Consider the following 27,890-nt stretch of genomic DNA (forward strand, 5'->3'; position numbering starts at 1 on the left):
GGCGGCTTAGCTCAGTATATCACAACAATCGTTCATTTTGTGATAAAAGCCTAAAATTTGGTAGATGTGTTGGTGGATATATTTCAAACAAATCTTATTGGGCCATCACAAAATCACGCCCTAGTGGCCATAGCACACATTTGATTTGTTAAAATGAATAAAAATATTAAAATGATTCATTATTTTAAAAATGTAAATACACATTAAATTTAGAAAAAATACAGTTATACACACTCAGTATCTCAAACACTTTCTGCCCCACCACCACAACCACCACTGCAAGCCAGCTAGCCAACGAGCTAGCTAGCATATGCTTCCTGTGACAAGCAGTGCAGTGACAGTCCATCAAGGTAGGCCTAAACACTTTATTTCAACTGTAATAATTATTAATAAAATATGTTAGTTTTTGGATGTATACATTTTGAACATCATAGATAAAGGCTAAAGGGAAAAAGAATTATTGTGGGGAACAGTGGAGAGGTAAATTTTCAAGCTAGCAAAACTAGGTAGTTAAGCTAGGTCGTTAGCTTGGAGCATGTAGCTAGCTTGGAATGCAGCAAAGCTGAGTGGGAGAGTAAGACACTGTAAAATGATGTACTGTAGAATGTAGACATTTCAACAAAATTACATTTTGATAGATAGTACGGGTGTAAGAAAATATTGATATTCTTTGAAATGCTGTACTGATAATGCTAAAAAAAAAAAAAAAAAAAAAAAAAAAAGCCATGTCGTTAGTGACAGCAAACAAGCCATATTTATTTTACTGTAGCTTTATGACTGTTTGAGCTAAAAACAAATTTAAAAAAAAAAAAAAAAAAAAAAAAAAAAAAACAGTTCCTGAAAGCAAGAAACTTAATTTACTTTCATTATGCTTTTTTAGAACTTGAATGTCTCCTTTATACGGAAGGGTGGTGCTGCCACATCGAGAGAAAAAAATGGGGGCTCATTATCACGTAATTACGTGAAAGGTTTATTGTTATAACAATATAGTTTCACGATATAACGTAAAAAATATCACGTTATTTCATGATATGAAGTTTTCACGTTATAACGTGAAAGTATCACGTTATTTCAAGATATATTTTCAGGTTATAACGTGAAAATATCACGTTATTTCATAATAGGTAGTTTTCACGTTATAACGTGAAAGTATCACGTTATTTCGTGATAAAATGTTTTCACGTTATAACGTGAAAATTTCATATCTTGAAATAACGTGATACCTAATCATCCACGTCATACACGCCTCTCCTCAGTGAGCTTGAACATCGCCATGGACTCTCCACTGTCCAGATTTCTCCGAGGTCGTGGGGTGTCAGAGGACTGTCTCCAACGCATGGAACAACATGTAAACAAAAACACGTTTCACGAAATAATGTGATACTTTCACGTTATAACGTGAAAATTTCCTATCTTGAAATAACGTGATACCTATCACGTTATAACGTGAAAAATTCGTATCACGAAATAACGTGATACCTATCACGTTATAACGTGAAAAAGTCGTATCACGAAATAACGTGATACTTTCATGTTATAACGTGAAAGCATATCATGAAATAACGTGATATTTTCACGTTATAACGCGCAAAAATCATATAATGAAATAACGTGATAATTTCACGTTATAACGTGAAAATATATTGTTATAACAATAAACTTTTTACGTAATTACGTGATACTGAGCCTCTCGGTTTTTATTTTCTTGGTCTGGCAGCTCTACGCTTCCGTACCTTTACCCATGTGGTTCTTTTTTATTTCTTTATTTTATCACTCCATCACTGTCATACACCTCAGGACAAGGATTTTGCCCTTGTAGAATTTTTAAAATACAAGATTCATAGACTGTGAAGGGGAATGTGAGAGCCTATTAAAGTTTATGTTCTGTTCTGTTATATTGTAATAAAGCTTTTTCCCATTTTAAAATGTCTCTAAATTATATTTGTGGTGCTGAAAACACGAAGCAGCAGCTGTAGGGTAGGCAAAGCATTCCATGCCAGTAACCACTGGCGGCCAGTTTTAAAAATGGCTGCCACAGTCATCAGAATAAAAAATTGCAGTGGCCCAGTATCCAGATTCATTCAACATATATTCAGCAATGAGTGGACCAAATTTGGTGCTTTTATCACAAAATGAACGATAGTTTAGTTATGCCGCCCCACTAATAATAAAGCAACAGAAGAGATCATGTTTTATATGATGTTTTAATTTTAATTTTCAGTTATTACCTTACAGCTCTAATAACAGTGTTACTTCACTAAATACATGTTTTATTGTATCTTACACTGTCATACTGCTGTAGGAAAATGATATGAACTACGGAGCCTCCAAATATGACAGTCAAAAGATAACTCTTTTTTAAAGAATATTAATCATAATCATAACTATCATACGACAATAACAATAAAAACACTGATAATAGTCTAAAGAAAACTCTTGTTTCAAGAATATTAATTATAATCACAACTGCCACCATCAGGACTATTGGCTTGTGTTTGCATCTGAGGTAATCTGGCATGGGACTGGACCTTTGTGCAAAGTTTGGTGAGTTTTCGCGCATGGGAAGTAGGACTTCCTCGGAAGAAAGAAAGAACGAAGAAGAAGAAGAAGAACAACACGCAGAAATACAAGAGGGACCTGGCAGCTTAGGCTGCCTGGCCCCTAATAATAACTATGATGATAATGATAATAATAATACTAGGATGTCCACAGGACATTTTCTGAACATCACTGTTAGGTCCCAGTACACACTAATGATTTCTTGCTCTCTGCTGCCCTCAAGTGCTCCTTCAGGGCATTTTCTTCTCCTGGCAGCACCACTTAAAATACTCCCCATTAACTTCCTCTCTCATCCTACTGCCGGACAAAGCATAAACAGTGACTCTCTGAATCAGAGAATATATGAGATGAAAATCAGACTGTTTCATCAGTCGGCAGATCTGTCTGGCCAGAAGGGGAGGTTCACTCACTCACTCTCTCTCTCTCTCTCTCTCTCTCTCTCTCTCTCTCTCTCTCTCTCTCTCACACACACACACACACACACACACACACACACACACACACACACACACACACACACACACACACACACACACACACACACACACACATCTATAATCTGTTAGCGACCATGGTCAAAGAGTGGGGGTAAACTACGTAGTTCCACTCCTAACCTACTAGGGGCGCTCTGTCACGGAACGAAAACAACGGTGGATTAAACATGGCGGCGCCCTGCAGCCATATAATGTGAAGATAACTTAGGTAACAACACTGTTTTTTGTTCAACCTCCTGCTTGGCTAGACCCGGAGGCGACATGTTTCCCGAGACGGCACGGCGTCTGAAGACCGCGGCTCCGTTGTTTTGTCAGACTATGACACTCAACGAGCCGCTGCTGTCCTCCGCACATGGGGCGAGCCGCAGCGCCCAGGCCCGGCGACACCTCAATGTCAGCTGCTGTCGGACAGCCAAGGTCCCCCCGCGGCCCAAGCCCAGGGTCCGGGTGGAGATCCCCGGGCTCGAGCTGGTCACGTACGGGGAAAGGATGCACTTTGTGCCGGGGCTGTCAAAGCCCGTTTACCCCGCCTGGGAGAGGGAGTGCAAGGACCCGAGGTACTACAAGTCTCCCCCGGCTCAGGACATGCCGCTGTACAAAGAGAAAACATGCTACGTGTTCAACCAGAGGACTAACGTACTGGAAGGTATTTGTTTAATTAGCAAAGTGCAACCATTAAGTAAGTAAGTAAGGAAGCTTTTCTCATGCTGCATTCAGAAATCTACCAGAGCTGACATGAAATGGGCTCAAGATAGCTATACAGCACACATAAAAATAATTATGAGCATTATACTCAATATTTTGGGGAAAATCCTTTGCAATCTATGACTGCTTGAAGTGAGAACTCATGGACAACATCACCAAATTCCTCCCTCGGGATGCTCTGCCAAGCCTTTCCTGCAGCTGCCTTCAGTTACTGCTTGTTTGTGGGTATTTTGGTCTTCAGTTTGGTCTTCAGCAGGTGAAAACCAGCTCAGTTGAGTTGAGGTCAGGTGTGCTTTCAGTAACTCTTGGGCTGCTTTCGCAGGATGTTTTGGGTCACTGTCCATCTGCACTGTGAAGTGCCGTTCTATCAGTTTTGTGGCATTTGGCTGAATCTGAGCAGATGTTATAGCCCTATAAACATCAGAATTCATCCTGATTCTTCCATCAGCAGTCACATCATCAACAAACACTAGTGAGCCAGTTCCACAGATGTTTTCTGACTGTAGATTTGGACAGTGATACTCCTTCCTCCTCCAGAGGGTTTTTGATTTCCCTAGACAATGTGAATGGGTTTTTCTTCACCAGGGAAAGAATTCATCGGTCATCCCCTTTAGATGTCTACTGTGGTCTCCCAGGCCTTTTGGTGTTGCTGAACTTATCATTCCTTGCATTCCTTCTTTTTCAGAATATACTCAACCGTTGATCTGGCTACTCCTAAAGTTGTTGCTATCTATCTGATAGATTTTATTTCCTTTTGGAGCCTAACAATGGCCACCTGCACGTGCACCTCTTTGGATCGCATGTTGAAGGTTCTGATAAACAGCTACCAAATGCAAATGCAAACACTTGGAATGAACTCCAAATCTTTTATTTCTTAATTTGTCATGAAATATTGAGGGAAAAGGCCACACCTGGCCTTAAAACAGCTTTTTAGTCAAGTGTCCAAATACTTTTTAGCCCCTGAAAATGGGGTGACAATGTATAAAATTGGCTGTAGTTCCTAAACAGTTAATGCCATGTTTTTGTTCAACCCCTGAAGTTAAAGCTGGAAGTCTGCTCTTCAATCACGTCTTGATAACTCCATTTCAAATCCACTGTGGTGATGTACAAGGGCAAATGTGTGTCACTATCCAAATACTTATGGACCTAATTGTGGCGTCTAGGGGAAGATGTAGCTATAGACAACTGTGATGCATTTTAACTATAAATCATAGTCATACGCTTTTAACATGCCTCTCTCTGAGGGAGTTTAAAAGCAGTAGCAAACAGTGACACTGGCACTGACCAGATGTGATGTAAAATATTCTAAAAACAAATGACACATCATTAGAAATAAAGAAGCTCAGCTATAACAGGCCACAGCCACAAAATAAGACTCCCTGTCATCTATGGCATGGCCAACACAATTCTAATGAGGATATTTATGAAATTAAAAAAAAAAAAAAAAAAAAAAAAAAAAAAAAAAAATATATATATATATATATATATATACACACACACACACACATATATATATATATATATATATATATATATATATATATATATATAGTGCACATACTAAGTCAAGTACACTTGAAGTCTGATTGATTTAGATAGTCTGAGTCATGGCTTTCATTTTGTCCATTGTGGTCAACATCATCTGTCAAAGCTGCTGAAACTTTAAGGTCCATTATGGGACTGACACTCTGGTGATATTTTCTGTTATGGGTCTATCTGAATAAGCCCATCAGTGTTTTCAGTATAACCACAAACAATGTTGAAGTAGTAGCTCACACTTATTCATCTGGTGGTCCTGTCACTAGTATAATTAGAGTGAAGTTACAGCTGTAACACGAGGGAAAAGGAAAGGCGGTTCCCCATAGCTTGTCATCTTACAAAGCTTGATTCCCTTCACCTCCAACTCTGTCGTCCCTTATCTCACTGAAAATTTCAGGCAAAATGTCTCTCTCTTTCATTTTCTCAGGTGTGCGTCAGGCTCTGTGGTTGACCAAATCCAAGCTTATCACTGGTCTGCCCCCTCAGCTCCTCTCTCTGGCCCAAAGTCCCGCCAATCAAATCCCAGACCAGGATGAGCACGTGCAGAACGCCATCAAGCATGCTCGCTTCTGGGACACGACGGAGCAGCGGCCACGCAAAGCCACATACTGGTAACAGTACAGATAGAAATCTTATTACGTTTCATGTACCTGTCATATCATCAACAATCAACCATCATAATCACAAGAATTCCATGTTTTACCTATATGCATGGTTTTACTATCATATTATGAGATACTGTTTCAGGATTTGGACTTGGTTTTATAATAAACACATGCATTAATGTAAGACTATACTTTCCCTTTTAAATGTGCAAAAAGACAAAATAATTACTTCTAATATTATTTGATATATTAAAAAACATTGACAAACTAACATGCAATTTGTTGCATTCTATCAGAATTTTGAATGAATCAATTCAGGCCAAAGTCAGAGTGATTCATCCTGTTTATCAGTTTTTTTCTAACCATGGCGACAGAAAATTTTTCAAAATGAGTAAACTGTCCCTTTAAGGGAGTGGAACGAAGGTGCACACCCGGCAGGAATGGATATGCATCTGTGGTTCTTGTTCATCTAATCCAGATAAACTAAAAAAAACGTTTGTGTGTGTGTGTGTGTGTGTGTGTGTGTGTGTGTATAACTTCCCCAGCTACACTCTGCTGTATAACCTGCTCCATCTATGTGGCCGTCTACAGACCAGTCACCCGGCACTCGGCAAGAGGATCCTGGCAGAGAAATACACTCTGGCTGCTTCATGGAAAAGAGGTATAATATCCTCACTACTACTGCCACCCAGTTACAACCATATTATTGAGGATTACTATTCTCACCAACAACAAGTGTAAAGAATTAACATTGTATAGGTAAATGCTGTGAGAAGTACATTATTTGAAATGTTTAAATGTTTACATCAGGGGACCCCTTGGCAGTAAGATCAATTAATTTTAAACAGGTAATTTTTTCCACTTATGATCATTTATTTGTGTGTTTTTTTTTGCCTCAGGTGAGGACTTGTTCCAGGTCAGGGGTCAGAATGGATTACTGCTGAACAGCATGACTCCTCTGCCACAGCTCGCTGGAGGAAATGAAGTGGCCGGCACGGCGGATCACATCCTGGAGACTTTCTACCCCGTGTCCCCTGCCATCGACCTGCAGAAAGTGCAGCTTTACAAGATGGAGAATTTCACAGGTGACAAGACACCCAGTTATGGAAGCAAAGCGATGAGTAGTAACACCATGTAATGCAATTGTCTTTTGCTGTTGCACTTTCATGGTGTTTTTCTGCTCAGGAAGTGTATGGGAAAACGAAGAGTAGCTGGATTCTTTAAATTTTTTGCACCTTGAAGGGGCCACGAGAGACTAATCCTACAAGCAAAACAATGATTTTTACATGCTGATTTTACAATGGAAAATGTAACTGGTAGTTCTCTCTGTCAAATTTCAGGCCTACTTACATAAGTGTTAGTTTGGTTTCTTATCTATATAGTGGTATTTGTAACTCCATACAAGAGTAATAGATTCTCCAAGTCTGACTCGTTAACGCCATACCTCTTGTGAGGACAAGCGCTTCACTTGGACTGTTCTTCCTCAAAATGAATAAAGTCGATCCCGCCCAGTAAAGGGCACAATTTAGAGCAGCAATCTAAAGCTGAAAATATGTTTTCAAGGAAGCACAACACACATTTGTTTGGGAATCATTATTGATGCTCTTTTCTAGATGGCTTGCCAACTGGTGGAACTACTTTGTTTCTGTATCACTGTGCAGCAGCTCCCCCCAGTGCTCTGTTTGTCAACACACCCGCCACGTGAAGCCGTTGTTTAGTCATACTGGTCTTGGCCCTCTTATCCAATCAGGTTTCAGGCAGGACTGGACTGTTAGTACCGAATGATGGGACTCCTGTCCAATCAGATGTGAGGACTTACAGTTAGCAAGCGTTCAGTGCTAATGAAACAATGTCTCTCTCCTTCAATCAGGTTTCAGAGATGACTACCCCTACCCTCATGCACACACGCTTTATTTCACGGAGGCGCAAGATGGACCCTGTAAGCTTCTCCCAGAACAGCTCAGAGCCAAGATGATCATGTTCGCTTTTGGCAACGCTCTGGCCCGTGCCCACACACTTTATGGGGTAAGAATACACTCGTGTGAGTTAACTGCCTCAAGCTGAGGAGGCCCTGGGCCAGTAGCTAGTCTGCTGTGGAGCAATAAGGAACAGACATATCTATTGTATGTATTATCTCATAGTTACTAGTTTATAAAGTAGCTATTTACATTTCTTTTTATTCAATTAAGTGATGTCAGTTTTTGTTTTGCTTCTAAAAGCGGCTGTTTTTCTACCCTCTGCATACACACACTGCAACAATGTTGATATGACTTTCAGCAGTCAGTTCTGAGGTCACACCAAAAACAAAAAAAAACAGCCATAAAGACTTCTGATAATAATCTATCCTCAATAAGCACCTCCACACCCATTCACTATCTCGCCCTAAGACAGGTTCAACCACTCCGGCTCCGCTGTAACCCGTCCCCTTTCTTCCCCTATATCAGCCAGTGATGCTCTAACAACGGCAGAGCTTTCCCACAGTCACAAAAAAACAAAACAAAACTGAAGTCCTGTGCCCATCGGTCACTCCTGTACAGTCTATAAAAGTAGGCAAGGCTGTAAGTCCCACTGCAGGCGTGCTGGAAGTGCTGGCAGCCACAGGAGATGACATGGAAGATAGTGACCTTTTGATTTTGGGGGCTGACAGAGTTAGCAGCCACTTAGTTACTGACCGCAGTGGGACTGAACTGAATTCTAGTGCTCAGTAGAGCCCCAAAAGAATCATTTTGAATTATAAAAAATCAAGTGGAGTTTGTTTTTTTTTGTGTTTATGAACTGATTTTTTGTAAGTGAAGGGAATCATTTGTACTTGTAGGTGGACAGATTGAGTTTTTTGTTTTTGGACTGAGATATGGACTCTCATATGGACATTGACTGCATGGTTTTGGGGCATTTCTCAGTATAAAATTGATCAAACTCATGATCTATAATTGATCTAACTCATGATCAGCCACATATTTTTTTTTAGACTAGACATTTTCATTCTACCATTAAAGAATGCAAGAATGAAGAGTTTTCTCATCTGAGCATTCATACAGCTATTGCATCACCAGCAGTCAGATTTGCTCGGGTCTTTCAATTGAACACACTCAAATTGTGGATTTTTGCAGGGGCACCATTAGTCTTGGTGTGAATCTTTGATGTGATAATGATCTGAGGAGAAAAACCTCGTTCACCTGTGACTGATGGAGGCTGATGAAGACACTTTGTCCCTCATAGAAAGGATTATAGTACCTTGAATGTTTTGTCTGACGCCATTCTTCTGAATAAGTTCTCACTTCCTTCACCCTCATCCCCTCTTTACTGCCCTGTTTCTCTGTGTCAGACCAAGCCTCAGCCTGTATTAGACCGTCCTATCACAGTCCAGGCAGTGGGGACCAACGGCAGAGTGTTCCAGTTTGTCGTTTTCCAGCTCAACACCACTGATCTCTCACACGATGAGGGCGTCAAGAACCAGGTGCAGTATCACTCTGTTTATAGCTCTAATTTAGCCTTTGTGGTGCACTTTTGTGTTTTTTCCCCTCTCTCCGTTCTTCATCTTTTGATTTTTATTGTAAGATCAAAGAGAGGCTCAAAGTGCAGTGCAGCTCTCAGTGTTCAAATGTTGAGCTAAATGTCTCTGAAAATGAAAATGTTCCAAAATAAGGAGAGGTGTGGCTGATGCTTTTTTAAATCTGTTTTAAGTTTTAAGTCTGTTTTTCTGCCTCTGCTGTCTTGCCTGTCTGAGTATTAAAATTCTGTCTGCCACTGGCAGGTGTGGGTGGATGAAGATGCTAACCTCTATGAGTTTGCAAAGGTCCGACCGCTCATCAAGAAGAAACAAGTGCAGGTAAGACTTTGTGTCTACCTGGGCTGGTGCAGCCTCGTAACTGGCCCTAAAATCCCTGTCACCTGCTGCTCTACAGCTCTGATGTCTTCAGATCAGCTCTGTTGTGATGGATGAGGACTTGAAGCAAAAATTCAACTGTTGGGTTGGGTGTTGGGTTGTACAGTTACCTGGGTATAATGCTCCATGGTGGTGAAATATCCTCATTAGTTGCTCCACACTCCTCTTGGCTGCTAATCCACAATATTTTATTTATGTCTCTCCATTCTCTTACATAGTGAAGCAAAACAGCTCCCAAAATAACAGTTTTAGTGCATGAATAATCTCCAAAAATGCAGATTATGCCAGTATAAACAAGTCCCAGTACCCATTTTTTTAAGGAAATGATACAACTTTTTTCTTGTTATTGTTCTATTTGAATTAGAAAGAAGATCCGGCAGGTAGTATGTGCAGTAACCTTCCACATAGTAACGTTACGCTGGGAAGAAATGACACACACAGAGAGGACCCATTGTTTTTTTTATTTTTTTTTAAAAAAAATTTATTGGTATAATCCACTTTTTCCACTTTTTTCCATGTGCATTTATACACTAAAAGAGTTATTTTGGGAGCTGTTTTGCCACACTATGGAAGTGAATGCATACAAAAATAAGGTACTGTAGATTAGCAGCTCAGGGGAGACAGAGCAACTAAAGAGGATATTTCATCACCATGTGGACTCGCATTACATCTAGGTAACTATACAACCCAACACTCCATTGAACACCAAAGTTCAATTTTGCTTTAAACATGTGAAAGCAAAATAAGCCCTGATACTTTGTTGAAATTTGTTGTTAAATATAACCAAGATCATAGTGTCTTCTAGTAAATTTGGAATGCAAGTGGTTCACCACTGAGCACATGATAGCAATAATTTGGTGTTTACTGCTGGATTTGTTGTTGGAGGATGAGTGTGATTGGTCTGACTGGCTGCTGTGTGACTCCCTGTAGGTACCAGCCGGTCTGGCAGGATACCAGCCTGAAACATTCAGCAAGTTCCTGGCTCTGTACCTAAACGGAGCTGTTTAAAACCACATACCTGACTGTGTGTGCACGCGTGTGGACGGACGCTCTCTGTGCAGCCTGTCATCAGTCAGAGACCTGGAACAGCATCTTACCTGAAAACTGGAGCTGTGTTCACTGTGGTCTTTTCCTTTGACCTTTCAAGTGATTCATGATCTGGTCCATAACCTGCGGCAGAGGAGTCAACTCCTTCACGGACTAAATGAGCTTCTTTGTGTTCACATATTGGCTTCTTGCCGCTGTGATAGGTCACTCAATAAAACAAAGCTGTTCTAAATGTATACTAAAGTGTGCTAGAACTTTTTGTGCCTTGCAGTGATGGAATGTGAAAACTGTGTTGCGGACTCATCAGGATATTGGAAACGATCATTTCCCCGGGGGGGGTGGTCAAATTTTTCACAGATCGTCTAGTTTGTTATCAGTTGATGAGAAAATAGACACAAAATCACCCAAAAATCAAAGTTGTTACTCACCAAAGTTTCACAGCACTGGATTATGTGTCTTCATCATCAGCGAGGCATAACTTGTAAGTGCTCAAAACAGATGAAATTTTCAGAGTAAGTGATAAAATTGTGTCTTGAATGAATCCAAGTTTATCCCAACAAAACAAGATACAGCATATGACCATTATTTCACCACATAAGGGTGACTCTTGACTTCACTGGCATTTCTTAATCGTGCAGTGTGTCTGCAACTCCTTAAACAGTATTCAAATTTTTGAAATTCAAGTCATAAATAGTTTTAAATTTGTATTTACTTGGCCTTTTTGCAACATGAACATTTCATCCAGTTTAATTTATCTTTTTCTCCAAGGTCTTCAACATCGGATCAGCATGTTTTGTGCTGTTCTCTCAAGATAATCCTGCCTTTATACTGAGCTGCTGGAAAATGAGCCATTTCGGTTTATACTGACCTGAGACCAAGAAACTCCTTGGACTGACTGGTAAAAAAAAAAAAAAAAGTCCTGGTTTAATTTTATTTTAGCAGCAGCTGCTGGCTAACTGTTAGAATAATAACATTAACATTAATAACATATTTCCTCCTACAGCTGACCTTTATGCAGACCTGTGGTGAGGATTTGAATAAGAAAATGTTAAGAGTGATAAAAAAAAAAATCTTTAACCTGTTTTAAAATGGTTTTAAAAAGTATTAAATTTGACTCTGATACCAACAGATACCTTGTCTGGTATCCAGTGACGTACAACAGTCCACTCAGATTGAGTTTATCACATGAGTGTCTGTGGTGTAAAATACCACCACTAGGCAGTTTTTCAGGGCACAAAATAGGAAGCCCTGTGGTAAACTGACAGACTTGACTGTCAGCATGTACTTTTACAGTGTGGATGGACCGTAGCAGACATGAAAACACTGCTCACACCAATGTGGCAGCCGGAGCCAGTCCACGCCCTTCAGTACACTCAGAGAGGAGTGGCCAGCATGAAACTCACTGTCCAAACACACTCCTGCCCACACTCACTCTCTCTCACACACACACATTGTACACAGGACTTGGAGCTCCAGAAGAAACCCAAAGCATTAAACGACTGCAGAGGTAACTGAATATATCAGTTAAATTGTAGTTTTCTAGACTTTGGGGCTGCGCAGTGTTCATGAAGAGCGTCAAGCTAGACAGAGATACTGAAAAACACCGGAAGTACGGATGGACTTTCAAGGTAATGGACTTGGGTGAAGGCTTTCAGTGTATGCTTGGTAGCCCTACAGTATGGATTATAAGATAGATGCTGTTGAGGTATTTTCTGGCCAGTGAAGAACGGTGGCATGCTACTTAATAGTGTGTTGTGTTACCATTTTCTCTAGGAACAAATGCCATTCCAACATAAGTAATAACATGTTATCAAAAACCCAAAATATTAATAACAACGATAATTAATAATTAATCATTTGAAGTTTTTTTTTCTTTTTTCCCCTTTACTTAGCTACTAACACCTGACAGTTGACTATTTGCGTTATAAACAAATATGAACGTTGCAGCCAATAAGACTTTTATTTTGAAAAGTGACCGGAATTCGTGTCGTATATTCCGGCTCACTTGACGCTGTCGCGCTTCAGGTTAGTAAATACCAGGTAAATACCGATACGTGTAACGTTATGCTGTATGTTAGATTTAGCCTGCTGCATGTTATCAGAACTAAACGTTACTTTTATCGGTTTACACGGCTCGTCACTGAGTTCAGCCTGTGATTTCAACTAGCTGTTTGTGAAGTTGGGCTACTTATGGCACTCTGTCAGTGTGAGTTGTACCAGGAGTTGTACTCGGCGATGTGACATGGAGATGCATATTTGATTCGCTGCTGGCATCTAATCTACGTTTTAATCAGTCTATACAGCTTCCATATTAAACAAACATTTTTCTCTTTCGCTTGGCAGTGTCTTCACCTCCTCACCATAGTGTTTGTTAGTTGATGTTTTTTTGCCTGTCTGTTCGGTGGTCAGTAGTCAGGGGCTGAGGAGAAAAACTACTACTGGTCACACCAGGCTCTGTTTAAAAGTTGAAGTTTTACCGAAATAAGTGCTGCTTTGTGTATTAGGTTCATGCCGAAATAAAGATTTACCTTTACTGACTCCATATGTCTAAATTCGTGCCAAAGTAGTGCCTAGTTTTGCTAATAATCTAAGTAACAGCATAACGCCATATTTTGCCATGGAGTTTGGTACAGAGTTCTTCCGCTTCAAGAGAACGGGGCATATCGGAGGTATGACGCCGCAGAACGGGGCAGGGAACATGCTGCGGTGTCCCCCTGGGGGCAAGTGCAGTTTGAGGCATAGCTACATGTTGCAGCTTTTGATACCAGTTTGTCCTCAAGGTTGGAGACACATTCAAATCTTTTTTTTATGGTCCTGTCAGATTTTCAGAGCCGTTATCTATATTTCAATTCATATGTAAATCAGAGAAGCAGGGAATACTATAGTGGTACCAAATACCGCTGATGTTTAATAAAGACACTATAAAGTCACTACATAGTAATACATGCATGCTACAGGAGCAGTCTGTTTTTTCGCTTAAGTTGCTGAATATTAGGGCTGCAAAGTGGGGAAAAACGGCGTATTGAAGCTGAAATTAGGTAGTCTACAGGAAGCTGTAGCAATATTCTGTGTCGCCATCACTGGCTCTGTGACTGTAACACTCACAAACTTTACCAACTCAGTAAACTACCAAAATACTGCTGCTGTCTAGTGTACAGACTACACCCTCTGTACACACAGCTGAGTCACCAAATAACTTCTCAAAAAAAGTGGCACATGTTTCTGGTCAAAATGACAAGTCACTGAAAAGAAACCTAGATTTCCATCACTTACTCTAACAATCTTGCTTAAATCTGACAACAGCTGTCTAAAGCTAGAGATCAGTAACTGAGAGCAGTCAAAACATAAAATATGTAATGTAATCTATAATTGGAATCCAGCTTTGTGGACTCTTGTGTTCAAGAGCTCTTCTTCATTGCTGCAGTAAAATGAAGCACTGTAATACAGTAATATGTACTACAGATCAGGTTTAAGTCATATCTGCAGGCTTTGGTAATGCCCACCATGTAAATATCTTTCCCTTTTGTCAACTTTTGTGTTTCCTTGTTCATAGTCACATGTTGTATGAAATTCCAATGGAACACTTCACAGAAATCAGTGATGGCTCGATAAACATTGATGTCACTGTAAGTTGTGGATGGAATCTGTGGTCGGTTACATCACATCACAGCTGTTTTCACAAATCAAGACCAAGATCAAGTAGCATTCAAATACAATTTAAAGTGGACTCCCTTTTATTTAAGACTGGATTTGGTGTCAGGGTGCCTTCAAGTGCTGTATGAAATCTTGAAATAAGCAAACATTCTCCCACTTTTGAGTTAATCCTAGTTGCCTACTACTACTCAGTAGATTGTATGCTAAAATATTATTGTGGAGCCTGTTATTGCTCAATATTATTTGTGCTCACATATCAACATGGAGCCAACGATCCACCGGGGACACTTGGATGATTCCTGTGTTCTCGTCACTTAAAGGGTATTTTGACCAACACAATCTCCCCAAGGCTCAGTGAACTAAATGCATAATTTAGTTTGTCCCTAATTAATAAACACACTTCTCCCCACAGCTTCAGAGATGAGTGGCAGGACTCAGGCAGACCTGACGAAAGAGGAGGGAGTGGGAGAGGAGGAGGAAGAGGAGGATGAAGAAGAAGAGACAGTCAACTCGACTGAGGTGAAGATGAGTCAGATTGTAATGCCCTGCCACAGCAACCATCGGCAAGAGCTCAGCGTGGGACAGCTGCTCAAATGGATTGACTGCACTGCTTGCCTCTCTGGTAAGGAGTGTGTGTGTGTGTGTGTGTGTGTGTGTGTGTTCAGCTAACATAGCTGTATGACATCAGAGAATATTAGTCATGTTGAAATGCTGATGTTTTGTGTCTGTGTGTGTGAGGGTGATTGGACATGTGGATATGTCCAGTGTATGTCGTAACCTGTCTAATCAAACAGGAAGTGACATGTCTCTGTTTCCTGTCGGCAGCGGAGAGGCATGCTGGGTATCCCTGTGTCACAGCCTCTATGGATGACATCCACTTTGGACGCACCATCAGGTCAGTGTGTGTGGGAGAAGGCGTGGGGAGTGTGTGTGTGTGTATGTCTTAATGCTTACAAATCTTATTATTCCTCCTCTCTCTCTCTCTCTCTCTCTCTCTCTCTCTCCAGGGTGGGTCAGGTGGTGAATATCAAGGCAAAGGTCAACAGAGCCTTCAACTCCAGTATGGAGGTCAGAGTGACTCATACTGCATTCATTACATGTGCGCACACACACACACACACACACACACACACACACAATAAATCAAACACACAAATCAAGAAATCAAGTGTGCTTTGATATATGTTTTATAAGTTTATTCCTGCACTTTCTTGCCAAAAAAATTGTTTAATACAAAATCATCAGTTCTTCCATCAATTTTCCATCCCTACTTATTGCTAAGTAGAGGGCTGGAGCTGATCCCAGCGTGCCTTACATGAGAGGCAGGGAAACCCTGTGGACCAGATGCCAGGCATACAGAGTCACTTCACTGCAACTGGCCTCAGGAGTTAATACAGTGTTCACCAGATGTGGGCAAAATAAAACCTAAAAAAGATTATACTGTGTAATAACGTTATACAAAGGATTGTAAAGCAAAACACTGCAATATGAAATTCATCAGTCAACATTACTAAATATAATGCTACAAGGATGTAATTATTTTAACCGTAATGGTGACCTATAATTTGGTTTACATATTGGAATTACACTCCATTTAACTCTTTATAACTATTTGGTTAATAATTCATATCTATTTATCGAATGTTATCAGTGACTCCTGTGTTTACCCTGCTATTTCATGTCAAAATGGCTGCTGTGAAAAAGCTCCCTTGCACCGTGCCGTATAACACAGAGTAGTGGACCTTTGCGCCAACATGCATTTGACCCTGTTGTGATGGATTGCAGGTGGGCATAGTGGTGAGCTGTGAGGACTTGTTCTCTGATCGCCGCTGGAGGGTTTGTCGTGCCTACGCCACCTTTGTCACCCAGCGCACAAAGACCGGAAACAAGGTGGGGGAGTGTGATGTGTCTGCAGTGTATTAATTAGCACAAATGCTGATGTTACCCACTGAATTAATGCAAAGTGCTGTAAAATACATCAGCATGCTTTGGTGTCCTGGTGAGTCTGGGGCTATACGACATTAATTTGCACCATGAATGAGATGTGTTTCAGATTTGCACGGCTTCTTTTGTGATTGAATGATTAAAGTTAACTTTCTAACGAAGTCACTTACGCCTCAGTGATCAATATGGCATGAAAAAATTTTGTTTTCAGATGCAAACAGTGTAAGCGGCTTGCTTTATCTATTGACCTATGCAGAACCACAATGACTTGCCGATATTATTATGGAAAGGATCATGGTAACATAACCAAGAGCAGCAGCATTTTGTTGATTCTGGCACTTTTTTTTTCAGACAAGCCATTGATTTAACAGGGAAGACATTAATTACACTAATTTTCAAAGTTATCCCTTCTTTTCTCTGTTAAATAAATGTAGCATTTATAAATGTACCAAGAATATTAGTAGCAAACAACAGTCCATAGATTTTGACACAAAATTAACAAATCTATCCCATCCTCCCTCTTAAGTATCTCAGGCCCATCTAACTAATAATTTTCCTCCTCAGAAAAATCTAAACTGTGTATTACTCCTACCTTCCCTCACTTTTTCTGGCCCTGCCTTTCCAAAAATAATATATTTATATTGATATCTTTATTCTCCTGATCCACAATATGTCATAATACAAGTTATTCAGTGTGTATTTGCAATACAGAACAATTGTATGCACTCTGCACTAACTAATTCTTTGAAAATCATATACAAATGTGATACAAATGTGAAATCTCCTTCCATCTGCTGATCATAAACTATTAGTGGATGACACAAAATTAATGCTACATGGCAAACCAGGACATCACCTGCCTGTGGGCGATGATCTGAGCAGCCGGCAGTTGACGTTTGCATTGGTAGTGGTTAATACCATGATGGAAGGCAAATTATGATGCTTTTAGCTTTCCATAGGGTGTGATTGTGTAAGTGTGTGTGTGTGTGTGTGTGTGTGTGTGTGTGTGTGTGTGTGTGTGTGTGTTTGGTGGAGGTGAAGGGCCGTTTGGAAGAGAATTAACTCTTCATGTCATTACTGATGAGGCAAAAATCTAATTTATCTTTGCATATGATGTATGTGGAACAACTGAAGATGAAAGTAAAAACGTATTCAAACCATGCCTTTTAAACTATTGTTGAACTTTGTATGTATGTGTGTGTGCATGCGCATGTGATTTCAGGTGCTGCTGAAGCCCATCACAGCTCACACTCAGCAAGAGCAGGTTGAATACAGTGTGGCGGCCGAGAGACGGAGGATGAGGATGATACACGATGACATCATCAAGGATCTGCTCTCGGCTACTTCCTTCCAGCAGTGTAGGTCTGACACACACAGCGCCCTGATACCATAACACAACCCCGTCACCACTTTACATTCTTTACTATGGAGTAACTGAGAGCACCTGAGGACAAGGCTGTAAAAAAGAGGCTGCTGATGTATGAAAATGTGCTGTCAAACAGGTTTTACCACCATACTTGCCGTGACTTGATGGGATCAGTGTGAGTTTTGAATTTCTCAGCATGTTAATCTGGATAAAGTAACAGATATAATAACTGAACATTCAGAGGTGTAGGTCTAGATTTTTTTTTAAAGCTTAAATAGCCCTTTCAAACCTGAACAAACTCACTGGATTTCTTTCAAAAAGATGATGAGGAAATTTGAAAACAGCAATGACAAACAAACAGAAAACTTGAAAAGATTTACCAGAAAATTTGCACAAAAAAAGAAAAATTAAAAGTTTTTTTTTTTTTTTTTTTTTTTTTACAGTTATTAAAGTCAGATTATTGACAAGGGATTGACATCAGATTCCTTATGGTATTCAACTCTAATGTGTGTGTGTGTGTGTGTGTGTGTTGCAGCTGACAGCTTGGCTGTAGACAATGCAGTGGCAGCAGAAAGAACTAAAGTGGAGAGTGTTGAACTGGTGCTACCCCCCCATGCCAACCATCAGGTTACTTATTTATTTGTCTGTCTGTTTTTTTTTTTTTTTTTTTTTTTAAAGTCTAGTTTTTAAGATTTGGAATCACCAGATATTGCATCCTGATATAATAATATACTTGGTACTATAATACTCATGTTGTTGGGTTAATAATACAATATAATATTGTGTTTTGTGCCTTCTAACTGCAGTAAAAGCCTTATGGATGATGCATGTGCCTATAAATGTATAAATAAACTCTTAGATGAAATCCAAGCCTATGTAATATTGCTGGCACTCTTTCAGGGACTGTTTCGTTCCATTTCACATTAATACTTAATTCAGTGTATCGTGGGCTCAGTTTGTTATATCATATATCTCCTTGCCTTTACACCAGGTGAACACGTTTGGAGGGCAGATCATGGCCTGGATGGTGAATGTGGCTACTATTGCTGCCAGGTATCTCTCTCTCTCTCTCTCTCTGTCTCTCTGTCTCTCTCTCTCTCTCTCTCTCTCTCTCTCCCTCTCTATCTCTCTCTCTCTCTCTCTCACACACACACACACACACACAGAGTCATGCATGTACACACAATCACTTGCACGAACGTAGATATCAGCCATATATATATTTTTTTAAATCAGACATCATTCCAGTGTGGAGTGGTTTCAGTCTGTAACACCGTCAGTCAACTCACTCACCAATAATAATTCCATTAGTCTGACTTTCAGTGGAGAGTTTTATGTCCTATGTTGGTCTAGTGCTGTTTCAGAGATATTTCCACCATAACATTTTGGTGGAGATACTGAATATTTCCTCTTTTTTTAGTTTTAGAAATGAAAAATGTTAAATTTATAGCTTGGTGCAAAGGATCAACGTAAAATACAGATCCACCAAGACTAAGCAAGTCTCATTGAAGCTGGGCCGCTACAGATTGAATCACTGAAACATGTTTTACTATTGCGCATGTTCGTCTGTATGTGCACCAAAATGAAATTCCACGAGATCAAGTTTGAAGCAGAGACAACATTGCCTGCTGTAAGTTGATCGGATCATTTTAGCCCACCAACCAGCCCCTCTGCAGTTTGGTTACCTCCCTGTGATAAAGTAGAGCCTCTGAGCAGTGGGTGCATGTGGTCCTGTCCCAGGAAGTGTGGGAAGACGGCCTCCAGCTCCTGGGAATGCAGCCATTCTGTCCTCTACCAGCTCCCAGGACCAGAGAACTGTAGGAACTATACAGTTTGGACTGTAGTCATGCTATTTTTAGTGAGTCCTTGTTTGGCTTGTCTCTGCCTTATGAGCCCACCCAAGTACAAATAAACTGAACTGTTTAATCTCGTAAATTAATGCGGTCATGGAAAATACTGCTCCTGAATAAGCTGTAAATTCTCTCATCCGTACCTGAATACATGCCTACGCATCTGTACATACAAACTAACACCACACAATAGACGAAATTACAGCTTAACTCTTGTGTGTCAAGTTAATGAGCCAAATACATTTCAATCCTCAAGCTCATTAGCTTGATTTTCACAAATGCATGTTTCAATAGGAGGTCAGTGGTCAACAGAGAGGGCTAGGGACATTCAGCGTTTTTGGCTCATCGCTCAGGTGGTCCAGCTAAAACATTCATAACAGCTTTCATCAAATTCTCACCCTACTTAAAATAATTTTTGTCTTAACATAAAACACATTCATTCTTGCATTCTTGTAAGCACAATACGCTGATTTGACACAAATATGCAGTATCCCAAGCAATAGCTTTTATCTTATTTCTGCATCTGTCTCGCTGTCTCTCTTTGTGTCTCAAGTCGTTTGTGTCAGGCCATGCCCACGCTTCGGACCATCGATATGTTCACCTTCAGAGGACCATCTCAGGTTGGAGATAGAATCCTACTAAGGGCTATTGTCAACAACGCCTTCAAGAACAGGCAAGAACCATAAAAATACCTTCAAGGGTAGCTATAAACCTGCATAAGATGAGATAACATGAGATATCTATCGGGAAACTAGATTGTAATCGCAGGAAAATGTGTTGCAGTATGGAGGTTGGGGTACGAGCAGAGGCCTACGCAGGGGAGGGGCCTAACCGACACATAAACTCCGCCTTCATGACCTTTGAGGTGTTAGATGAATGTGGGACACCACGCACATTACCACGGATCCGACCTGAACCCCTGGTGAGTCCACCAACAGCGGGCAAGGGCAAAACGCTATACATGGCTAATCATTTTCCAGCTGTTATAAAGTGTAGTCATATTGCTCCGATGGTGTTTATACTGCCCCCATGTAAGCACTCTCACCAGATTTTCCGTGCTGTGATTGGAGAAGACTTGGTGTGAACAAAGATCAGAGCTGTAAATCTGATTCATTCAACAAGTGGGAGGAATCTGGGTGTCAAATTTCAAAACTCATAAAAACATTGAAGTGTATACACATGTCCAAATAAGCCTTCAGTGATTGAACTGGTGTCACAGAGTGTAAGATCCAGTGTAGAGCCTGCTAGTGTCCGCATGTTGGATTATAGATTGAGGAGTCCAACTGCAACCTTAAATATGTATCAGCCTCAACATCAGTCATGACTCAATTTTGTGACATTAGTATAATTATCCTAAACAATCAAGACCATTGCTGAGGGGACTGTAAGCTTCTAACAGCCTCTATAATGCATTTTGCATTGTGAACCACCAGCTCAGATTTGGAGGGAGATCTGCTGGATTGCTTTATGGCACAAAATGGGAAAAGGGTGCTGTTCTTCCAAAGCAAACAGAGCTGAGGGTTTCAATGATAGATGGTGGAAGGACAGCAAGTCTGATGGAAAAATCATTTCCAGTCTGTACTCAGGAAGGGGTTGGAAATGTCTTAATTTTGAGAAACATTCACATTACCACTGATGTCAGACAGAGACTCAGTTGTCTGCACTAGCACCTTATTTATGTCAATTAGACCAAGATACCAAAATTTATTTGAAAATGATACATTGATGTTTAAAATGTTTCACATAATAACTTAAATTGAAACGACAACTTACAGCGACAACTAACAACTTACAGATTTCATATACAAACATGAATTCTCTCTCTGTAGGAAGGCAGGAGGAGGTATGAAGAGGCCATAGCCAGGAAAAAGATCAGATTGGACAGGTAGACAAACTGTACTCTTGTGAAATGTATGTGCTGTGAAACATGGGGATTACTGTATGTACTATAAGGGGCTGTAACTCTTTATTGTTCACTGAGTTGTCTGAAACTGCTATCAGATTAAAGTAATAAGCCGACATTATAGCAATTCAATTCAGAGCCAGTGTATGAGACTTAAACTTAGAAAATCAGCTTTGTTTCATGCTTTGGAGTTCTTCCAGTGGATTTGAGATGGAGTCATCAGCTGAAAGTGATAGATCGGTTCTTATACATATCTTGATATTTGCTGCTCAACTTGGGTGTAATAGATCCTCCAAGTCTGACCCGTCAGCTCCTTCTCTGTTGCAAGAACAAGAATGACATACCTGGCCCAACAACAACAACAACACGCGTTTGTTTGGGATTCATTACCATTGCTCTCCTAGAGCTGCCACTGTATCAGTAAAGAACACTCCTATGTCTAATATTCATTCTCCTACCTGCTGTGTTTATGCACAACAACTGAATATGGGACGTAGCGCTGTAGTGATACATAGTGATACAGTCCTTTCCTGCTGAAGGAGTTGAATCAAACTTGGAGTGTCCATCACATTTGTATGTGGAGTTGCAAAAACCACTATGTGTAAGAACCCAAATTATCACTTTAAGGATCAGAGTTTATTTTTTAAATGTAGAGCACAGTGTTAAAACATGAAAAGCACCACAACTGCAATGGCAGGGTTTCACATAACCGTGCACTGTTCATTTACTAATTGCTCCTTTCTGGTTGTTGTGGTTGTTTCAGAAAGTACATCATTTCCTGCAAGCAGACTGAGGTCCCTCGATCTGTCCCCTGTGACCCCAGGAACCAGGTGAGGACAAGGTTTAGAAACACTTAACACCTAGACAACAATAAAACAAGTTACATTAAAACAATAAAACAAGTTACATTAACCGTGGGTTGGATTGGATTGGATTGGGTTTGGTGGAAAGTTCAAATAAATACATGCACATTTTGCTCCAGGGTAGGCCTGGGTGACATGGACAAAATCAAACATCACAATATTTTTGACCAATATTGTGATGATATTGTCACAAAATATTTACACTGTGACATTTTTGATAAACAGTCATTTTATTTTAGATATGATGTCTAAACAGTTGGAGACAAATTATTCAATGGCTATAACAGTTCAGAAAATTTCAGAAAATCACGCCATTTAACTGTAGTGTAGCCATTAAAACCAGGAAAAGACATCACTTGATTTACATCACATTGTCACGATTCTCATTTGGACCAGGATGTTATCAGTCAGTTCTACGAGCCTGGCTTTTGATTAAACATGGAAATCACTGCTGATAACAAGGTTCAAGAGAGCCGGTCAGTAAACTACTATAAATAATGCAGCCTTGGTCAAAGGTTTGTGTATGTAGTGATTCATTACCATGGCTGTTGAATATTTGTTGAAGCGGCAGGAGTCTTTTAAGTTTAAGAAGAGATTGGGAATGAATGACATGAAGGTCATTTTGACTGTGGAATGAAAATTGGAAACTGAATGGTTGTTAATATCATTATTCAACAGTATGCTCTCACAAATATGGTGATATTAGCATAGATGTTTGTGCATGTGTGTGCGTTTCTTTTGCTGAAAGTGTACAGTAATGCGTTTGTCCATGTTGCGTGTGTTTACCAGGTGTATCTCAGCTACAACAATGTTTCCGCTCTGAAGACGCTGGCTGCTAGAAACAACTGGCTCCTCAGCTCTGAGAAAGACAAGGTACGTGTCTGCTGTCCTGCTTTTTTATTTACTTTTCTTTTTCATTCTAATTGTAATTGTATGAAACTCATTCAGTCATGGGTTTATATGATCACTGGGTTGGTTTTTATCCTGAGGCTAAAAATTATGTTGAGTTTCAGGGTAGGGGCAGTGGTGGTTTAGCCTGGGAACCAGACAAATCTGCGAGCTCATGTTATTTGCTCTGGCAGATTTGTCTGGCCTCTCTGCCGTTCGGACAGATTTCCACCCAACATGGCCTGCGTCGGGTCAGTCACAACCGTTTATCTAATATGGGGCGGGACTGATGACAGGTGCACTGCTGAGACAATTTCATAAAGAACCAAGATGGCTGCCGCTGATGTGGAACTATCTGTTGAATCCACTATTGTGGCAGCATTAAATGAGCTGGACAGAAAATATTCCTGTTCACATTTTCCCGCCGCTCAGCACTTCGTCACACCAACTATATACATTTTGTAAAATTTTTACATTTTGAAATTTCCCCACTGTGGGCCTAATAAAGGAATATCTTATCTTATCTTACCTTGTAGATATTACGCTAAACTTGCAAAATCACAAGCATTGTCCTTCAAGCCAGAAAAGCAAATGACAAAGTAGTACTGTTTTTTTTTTTAACACACCCAACTTACAAAATATGACTGTTTGTTTGTTCAATCATTCTCTAATATTGTAATTGATTAAACACACTTTACATTGTAAGAATGTGACTTGTTCGTGTCAACTGCAGATTTGCCCACATTTCTGCAATTTCTACTAGTCGCCTATAAGGGTCAAATAAAAATAAAAATCACACCTCTGGGGCACCCCGGTAGCTCACCGGATAGGAGTGTGTACCACTTATTAAGGTTGTGCTGTCAAAAAAAGCACACTGACCTGACTGTTTGTTGTAAACATGTGGACATGTAAAGCCTTTGTGACGGTAAACAGTGATACTGGGCTTTAAATAAACTTGAACTTGAACTTCAGAGTCCATGTTGATCTTTAGTGGACAGAGTGGCTCTTTTGTCCTGTGGTCATTTAGGAGCTTTAGTTTTTATATAATTCCTTGTCACCAGGTTCATCTTTACACACTGGAGCAGAAATCCACGCTGTGTTTCAGAGTGGAAGCAGAGGTTGACGTTCCTGCCCACAGAGCCTTCTGTCTGCTGGCTGAGCTTCGCAACAGAACGAACTGGGACAAGCATTACAAGTAATGCTGATACACACATGATGGGCCACTCACATCATAACCCTGTCTCCCTGCAAATCCCATTTTATTTAAACTCACTTTTATTCTATTTCTTGTCTTTGCACTTTGTTTATAAATGACCTTTCTATGGATTTTGTAAAAGCTGTGACATGTACTCTTACATGTCTTAAATTTGATTTAAGCTTGGTGTAGTGTTGCTCTCATTTTAACTCATTCTGGATAAAAGAGCTACATGCTTAAAATTTAAATATATCAAAAGCACCTAACTGCTCCATGGTTGATACATTCACAGGTGTTTGTGGTTCCTTTTAATTAAAATGTGCTAAATGCACTGTTGGAGAGTGTTTTCTAATTTCTTTTTTTTTTTTTTTTTATTGTAATTAAATCAGTAGGTAAGCTTGTTTTCTCATAGTTTTCTCATTTTGAGGCTGCAACTGCCAATTATTTTTGTTAGTTAGACCTCACAATGCATTTATTTCTTTTACTTTCAAAGTTAAAATTCTATCTAAACCAGGTGTTGTTATGTGGTTCGGTTTGAGGTCTAGACTGTGAGTGTAAATGTAGCAGTGATGGATGTAGTATATCATCCAATAGACGTTTAACATGGTGATGAATCCAGATAGGCATGTTGGCATGGACTGGTTTCTTCATAAGCAGCGTCAGAGCACCGTCAAGACTGATGTCATTTTACTCAGATAAAATGCAGTTTTATTAACAGAGTCCTCTATGGTATCTTTATGGCCAGTTGACCTGTTGTTATGTCTATTCTCTGTTTCCAAACCAGGGACTGTGAGCTGATTCGCCGGATAGGTGACGATGACTTCCTGTATCGCGTGGTGGCACCATCAGTGGATCATGGAGGGAACACAAGCCCGGTCTCAGCCAATCAGAGAGGAGGGATTCTCCAGGACTTCATCCTACTGGCCTCCAGGAGGAAACCATGTTGCAAGGGGTCAGCACAATGTCTTTCTGCAAACTCTCAACTTCATGTCCATTTAGGTCGGCAGCAGACTGACGGTGTGGGGTCAAAGGTCACAGGTTTGAGTGAGGTGGAACCAAATGCACTGGGAGTAGAGGTTGTTTGGATGAGTTAAACCTTTTAGGATTCTAAATTCAACATTATTTTAATTGTCACAATGAAAAACCCATAAAAGTGGTACTCTGCCCATCCTGAATTAGCGCTGCAACAGTTTGTTTTGGGTGTGGAGCCTCATTTGATGTTTCTCACCTCTTAGAGACCCGTACATCATTGCCCTGCGCTCAGTATCCTTGCCTACCCACCCCCCCACTGAGGAATATAACAGAGGAGAGGTTATGTGTGCTGGATTTACCATATTGGAGACCGGGAACAACATGTCGCTGGTAAGACTGTTGACTGTCTCTCTCATTTCTGCTCTATACTTGCTTTTAGTTCTGTTTTGCTGCTGCTGTTTAGGAGCCTTCAGGTGTCAGTTTGTCGCTTCCTGTGCACTGACAAGGGCTACAGTGACACTAGTCCCTTCATGTGACGTCACAGACAGCAGGATTTTTACTTCAAATTATTGCCCAGCACAGCTTTAAGTAATAAGCATGACTGTTATGATTGATATGAATTAATTAGTGGTTTATCTGAATGTGATGTTAGGTACTTGCCGTTTTCAAACACCATATAGCACACATAGCGCACTATATAATCTACTGTCTAATACACTGCTTACTAATTTCTGTGGGATTACATAAAGTACTGTTGTGAACATCTCATTCCAGATCAGCTACTATAACCAGGCATCTCCCGAGGTTCTCCCCTACATCTCCACAGACATTGCAGGCCTGTCCTCGTCCTTCTACCACACCTTCTGCTCCTGTAGCCAATACCTGGTCAAGAACAGAGAGGAGCCCGCCCCTGACGACGCAACTGACAGTCTGGCATCCTCTGTCCAGGCCACTCACCTGTAGACTGTGGAGTCAAGAGCTCTTTTCAGGCCAGTTTACGTCAGTGAAGTGTAGGGTGTAGTTATACTGCTGTTTTTACAACAAGGCACTATGAACGCTGTCCCATTTGTGAGATACGGCGAGCATGCAAACAAGCGTACGCAGACACAGGAACAACAGAGAAAAAATACTGTCCTTAATAGTAAAGGCAGCCATTGAGGATACACTTTCTTTTGGCTAAAATCAATTTGTTTCAGGGAATCTTTTGTTACTTCTTAGACATTCACTTTAGAGGAAAAATTTGGTATTATTTCATCCTCCTATCCTCCACTCATTGTTACTGACAGGGTGCGTAGTAACACATTGCACGTGACATAAACGAGTAAATGAGAGGAACGAGTCCTCTTCATACTGTTAAACAGCTTCTTTTTGAATCACGGTGGGTTATCTTATCACACGGTTTGAAAACAGACTAAACTAAAAATGGAACTAGTACTCATGAGTCAAAGTAGTTTTTACTTGAGTAGTTTTCTTACAGGTGCAGTAACCTTTGCTCATGTTCAATGTACATTTTTGGATGAGTGACTGTACTCTTACTCAAGAGGAATTATTCTGTACTCTGCCCATCCCTGAGTGAAAGGCTGATTGAAAAAAATAATTTCCAACAGGAGCAACAGGGTTTTTTAGGAAACAAAGTCTTATTTTGAGAAACATTAGCACTAACAGTGTCTGTGGTGTGAGGCAGACTTTTGGCCATCACCATGATCTCTCTTTTTTTTTTTTTTTTAACATTCATGTCAAAGTGTCACAGTTAACTTAACAACAGTCTACTGATGATTCAAAATACTACACATGCACCTTTAATTCTCTGCTCTGCACCTTTAGCTACTATGTTTACAGTGTAAGTCTTAAAAATGTATTGGTTTTTCCAATGTCATGGTACACTATTAAACAAAAGGTAACTTCTACAGTTGTTTTATGAATGACAAGTGCTCATCATTAAAATTTTACATTTTGAAAATTCTTATTATGTGGAGCTGATAGTAATAAGACTGTAACATTCTCAGTGTTATGCTGGAAAAGAGCAAAATTATATTGCAGAGCCAGTCGCTTTTATAAAAACTTTTTTTTTTTTTTTTTTTAGTTTTTTGTGTATGTGTGAGTTTTTAACAAATGTAATAGGAAATTGACTTTTATGAGACATTACTATACAATAAAAATATCCTTTTTGAGTATCTTGATTCTGTATTGCTCACATCTTATTAGTCACCGTCTACAGTGGCTTCTGCTCGATTGTTGTCTTGCTACTTGGTGGTGATGGGCTGTTGTCCATCCACAGTTATGACTGGTCTTTGTGTGAGCATGGTGGCTGTAGATTAGTCAGATATAACATGCAGCCTTGAGTCAGTTCTCCCCATATGTTGGGTCAGGAGCTCTTTGAAGACTGATAAAGCTTCAGCACTGCTCCTTCTGTTTTCCTC

General features: G+C 40.1%; 2 protein-coding genes across 4 annotated transcripts; both read left to right on the plus strand.

The window, feature by feature from the left end:
- Positions 1-3,163: 3,163 nt before the first annotated feature.
- Positions 3,164-11,071, plus strand: mrpl37 (mitochondrial ribosomal protein L37). The gene is made up of 8 exons (XM_030075259.1): positions 3,164-3,699; positions 5,725-5,908; positions 6,448-6,563; positions 6,802-6,987; positions 7,773-7,927; positions 9,228-9,359; positions 9,657-9,731; positions 10,719-11,071. Exons 1-8 carry the CDS (start codon positions 3,315-3,317, stop codon positions 10,794-10,796), a joined length of 1,311 nt encoding a protein of 436 aa, XP_029931119.1. The 5' UTR covers positions 3,164-3,314; the 3' UTR covers positions 10,797-11,071.
- A 1,180-nt stretch (positions 11,072-12,251) lies between these two features.
- On the plus strand, positions 12,252-27,685 carry acot11a (acyl-CoA thioesterase 11a). Of its 3 annotated transcripts, none has more exons than XM_030075421.1 (17): positions 12,252-12,463; positions 14,902-15,111; positions 15,315-15,384; positions 15,497-15,557; positions 16,275-16,379; positions 17,656-17,791; positions 18,335-18,426; positions 18,791-18,852; positions 20,203-20,322; positions 20,433-20,571; positions 21,479-21,534; positions 22,316-22,382; positions 23,205-23,288; positions 24,365-24,498; positions 25,283-25,450; positions 25,734-25,860; positions 26,245-27,685. In XM_030075421.1, the coding sequence occupies exons 1-17, from the start codon at positions 12,451-12,453 to the stop codon at positions 26,431-26,433; spliced, it is 1,833 nt and encodes a 610-aa protein (XP_029931281.1). In that variant the 5' UTR covers positions 12,252-12,450; the 3' UTR covers positions 26,434-27,685. The 3 variants fall into 3 exon arrangements, with proteins under 3 accessions (XP_029931281.1, XP_029931282.1, XP_029931283.1); XM_030075422.1 differs by having other exon boundaries at positions 12,254-12,342; positions 26,245-27,684; XM_030075423.1 differs by lacking the exon at positions 12,252-12,463 and adding an exon at positions 12,846-12,860.
- The last annotated feature ends 205 nt before the right edge of the window (positions 27,686-27,890 follow it).

Source organism: Myripristis murdjan, chromosome 17 (assembly GCF_902150065.1).
Source record: "Myripristis murdjan chromosome 17, fMyrMur1.1, whole genome shotgun sequence".
NCBI lineage: Eukaryota > Metazoa > Chordata > Actinopteri > Holocentriformes > Holocentridae > Myripristis > Myripristis murdjan.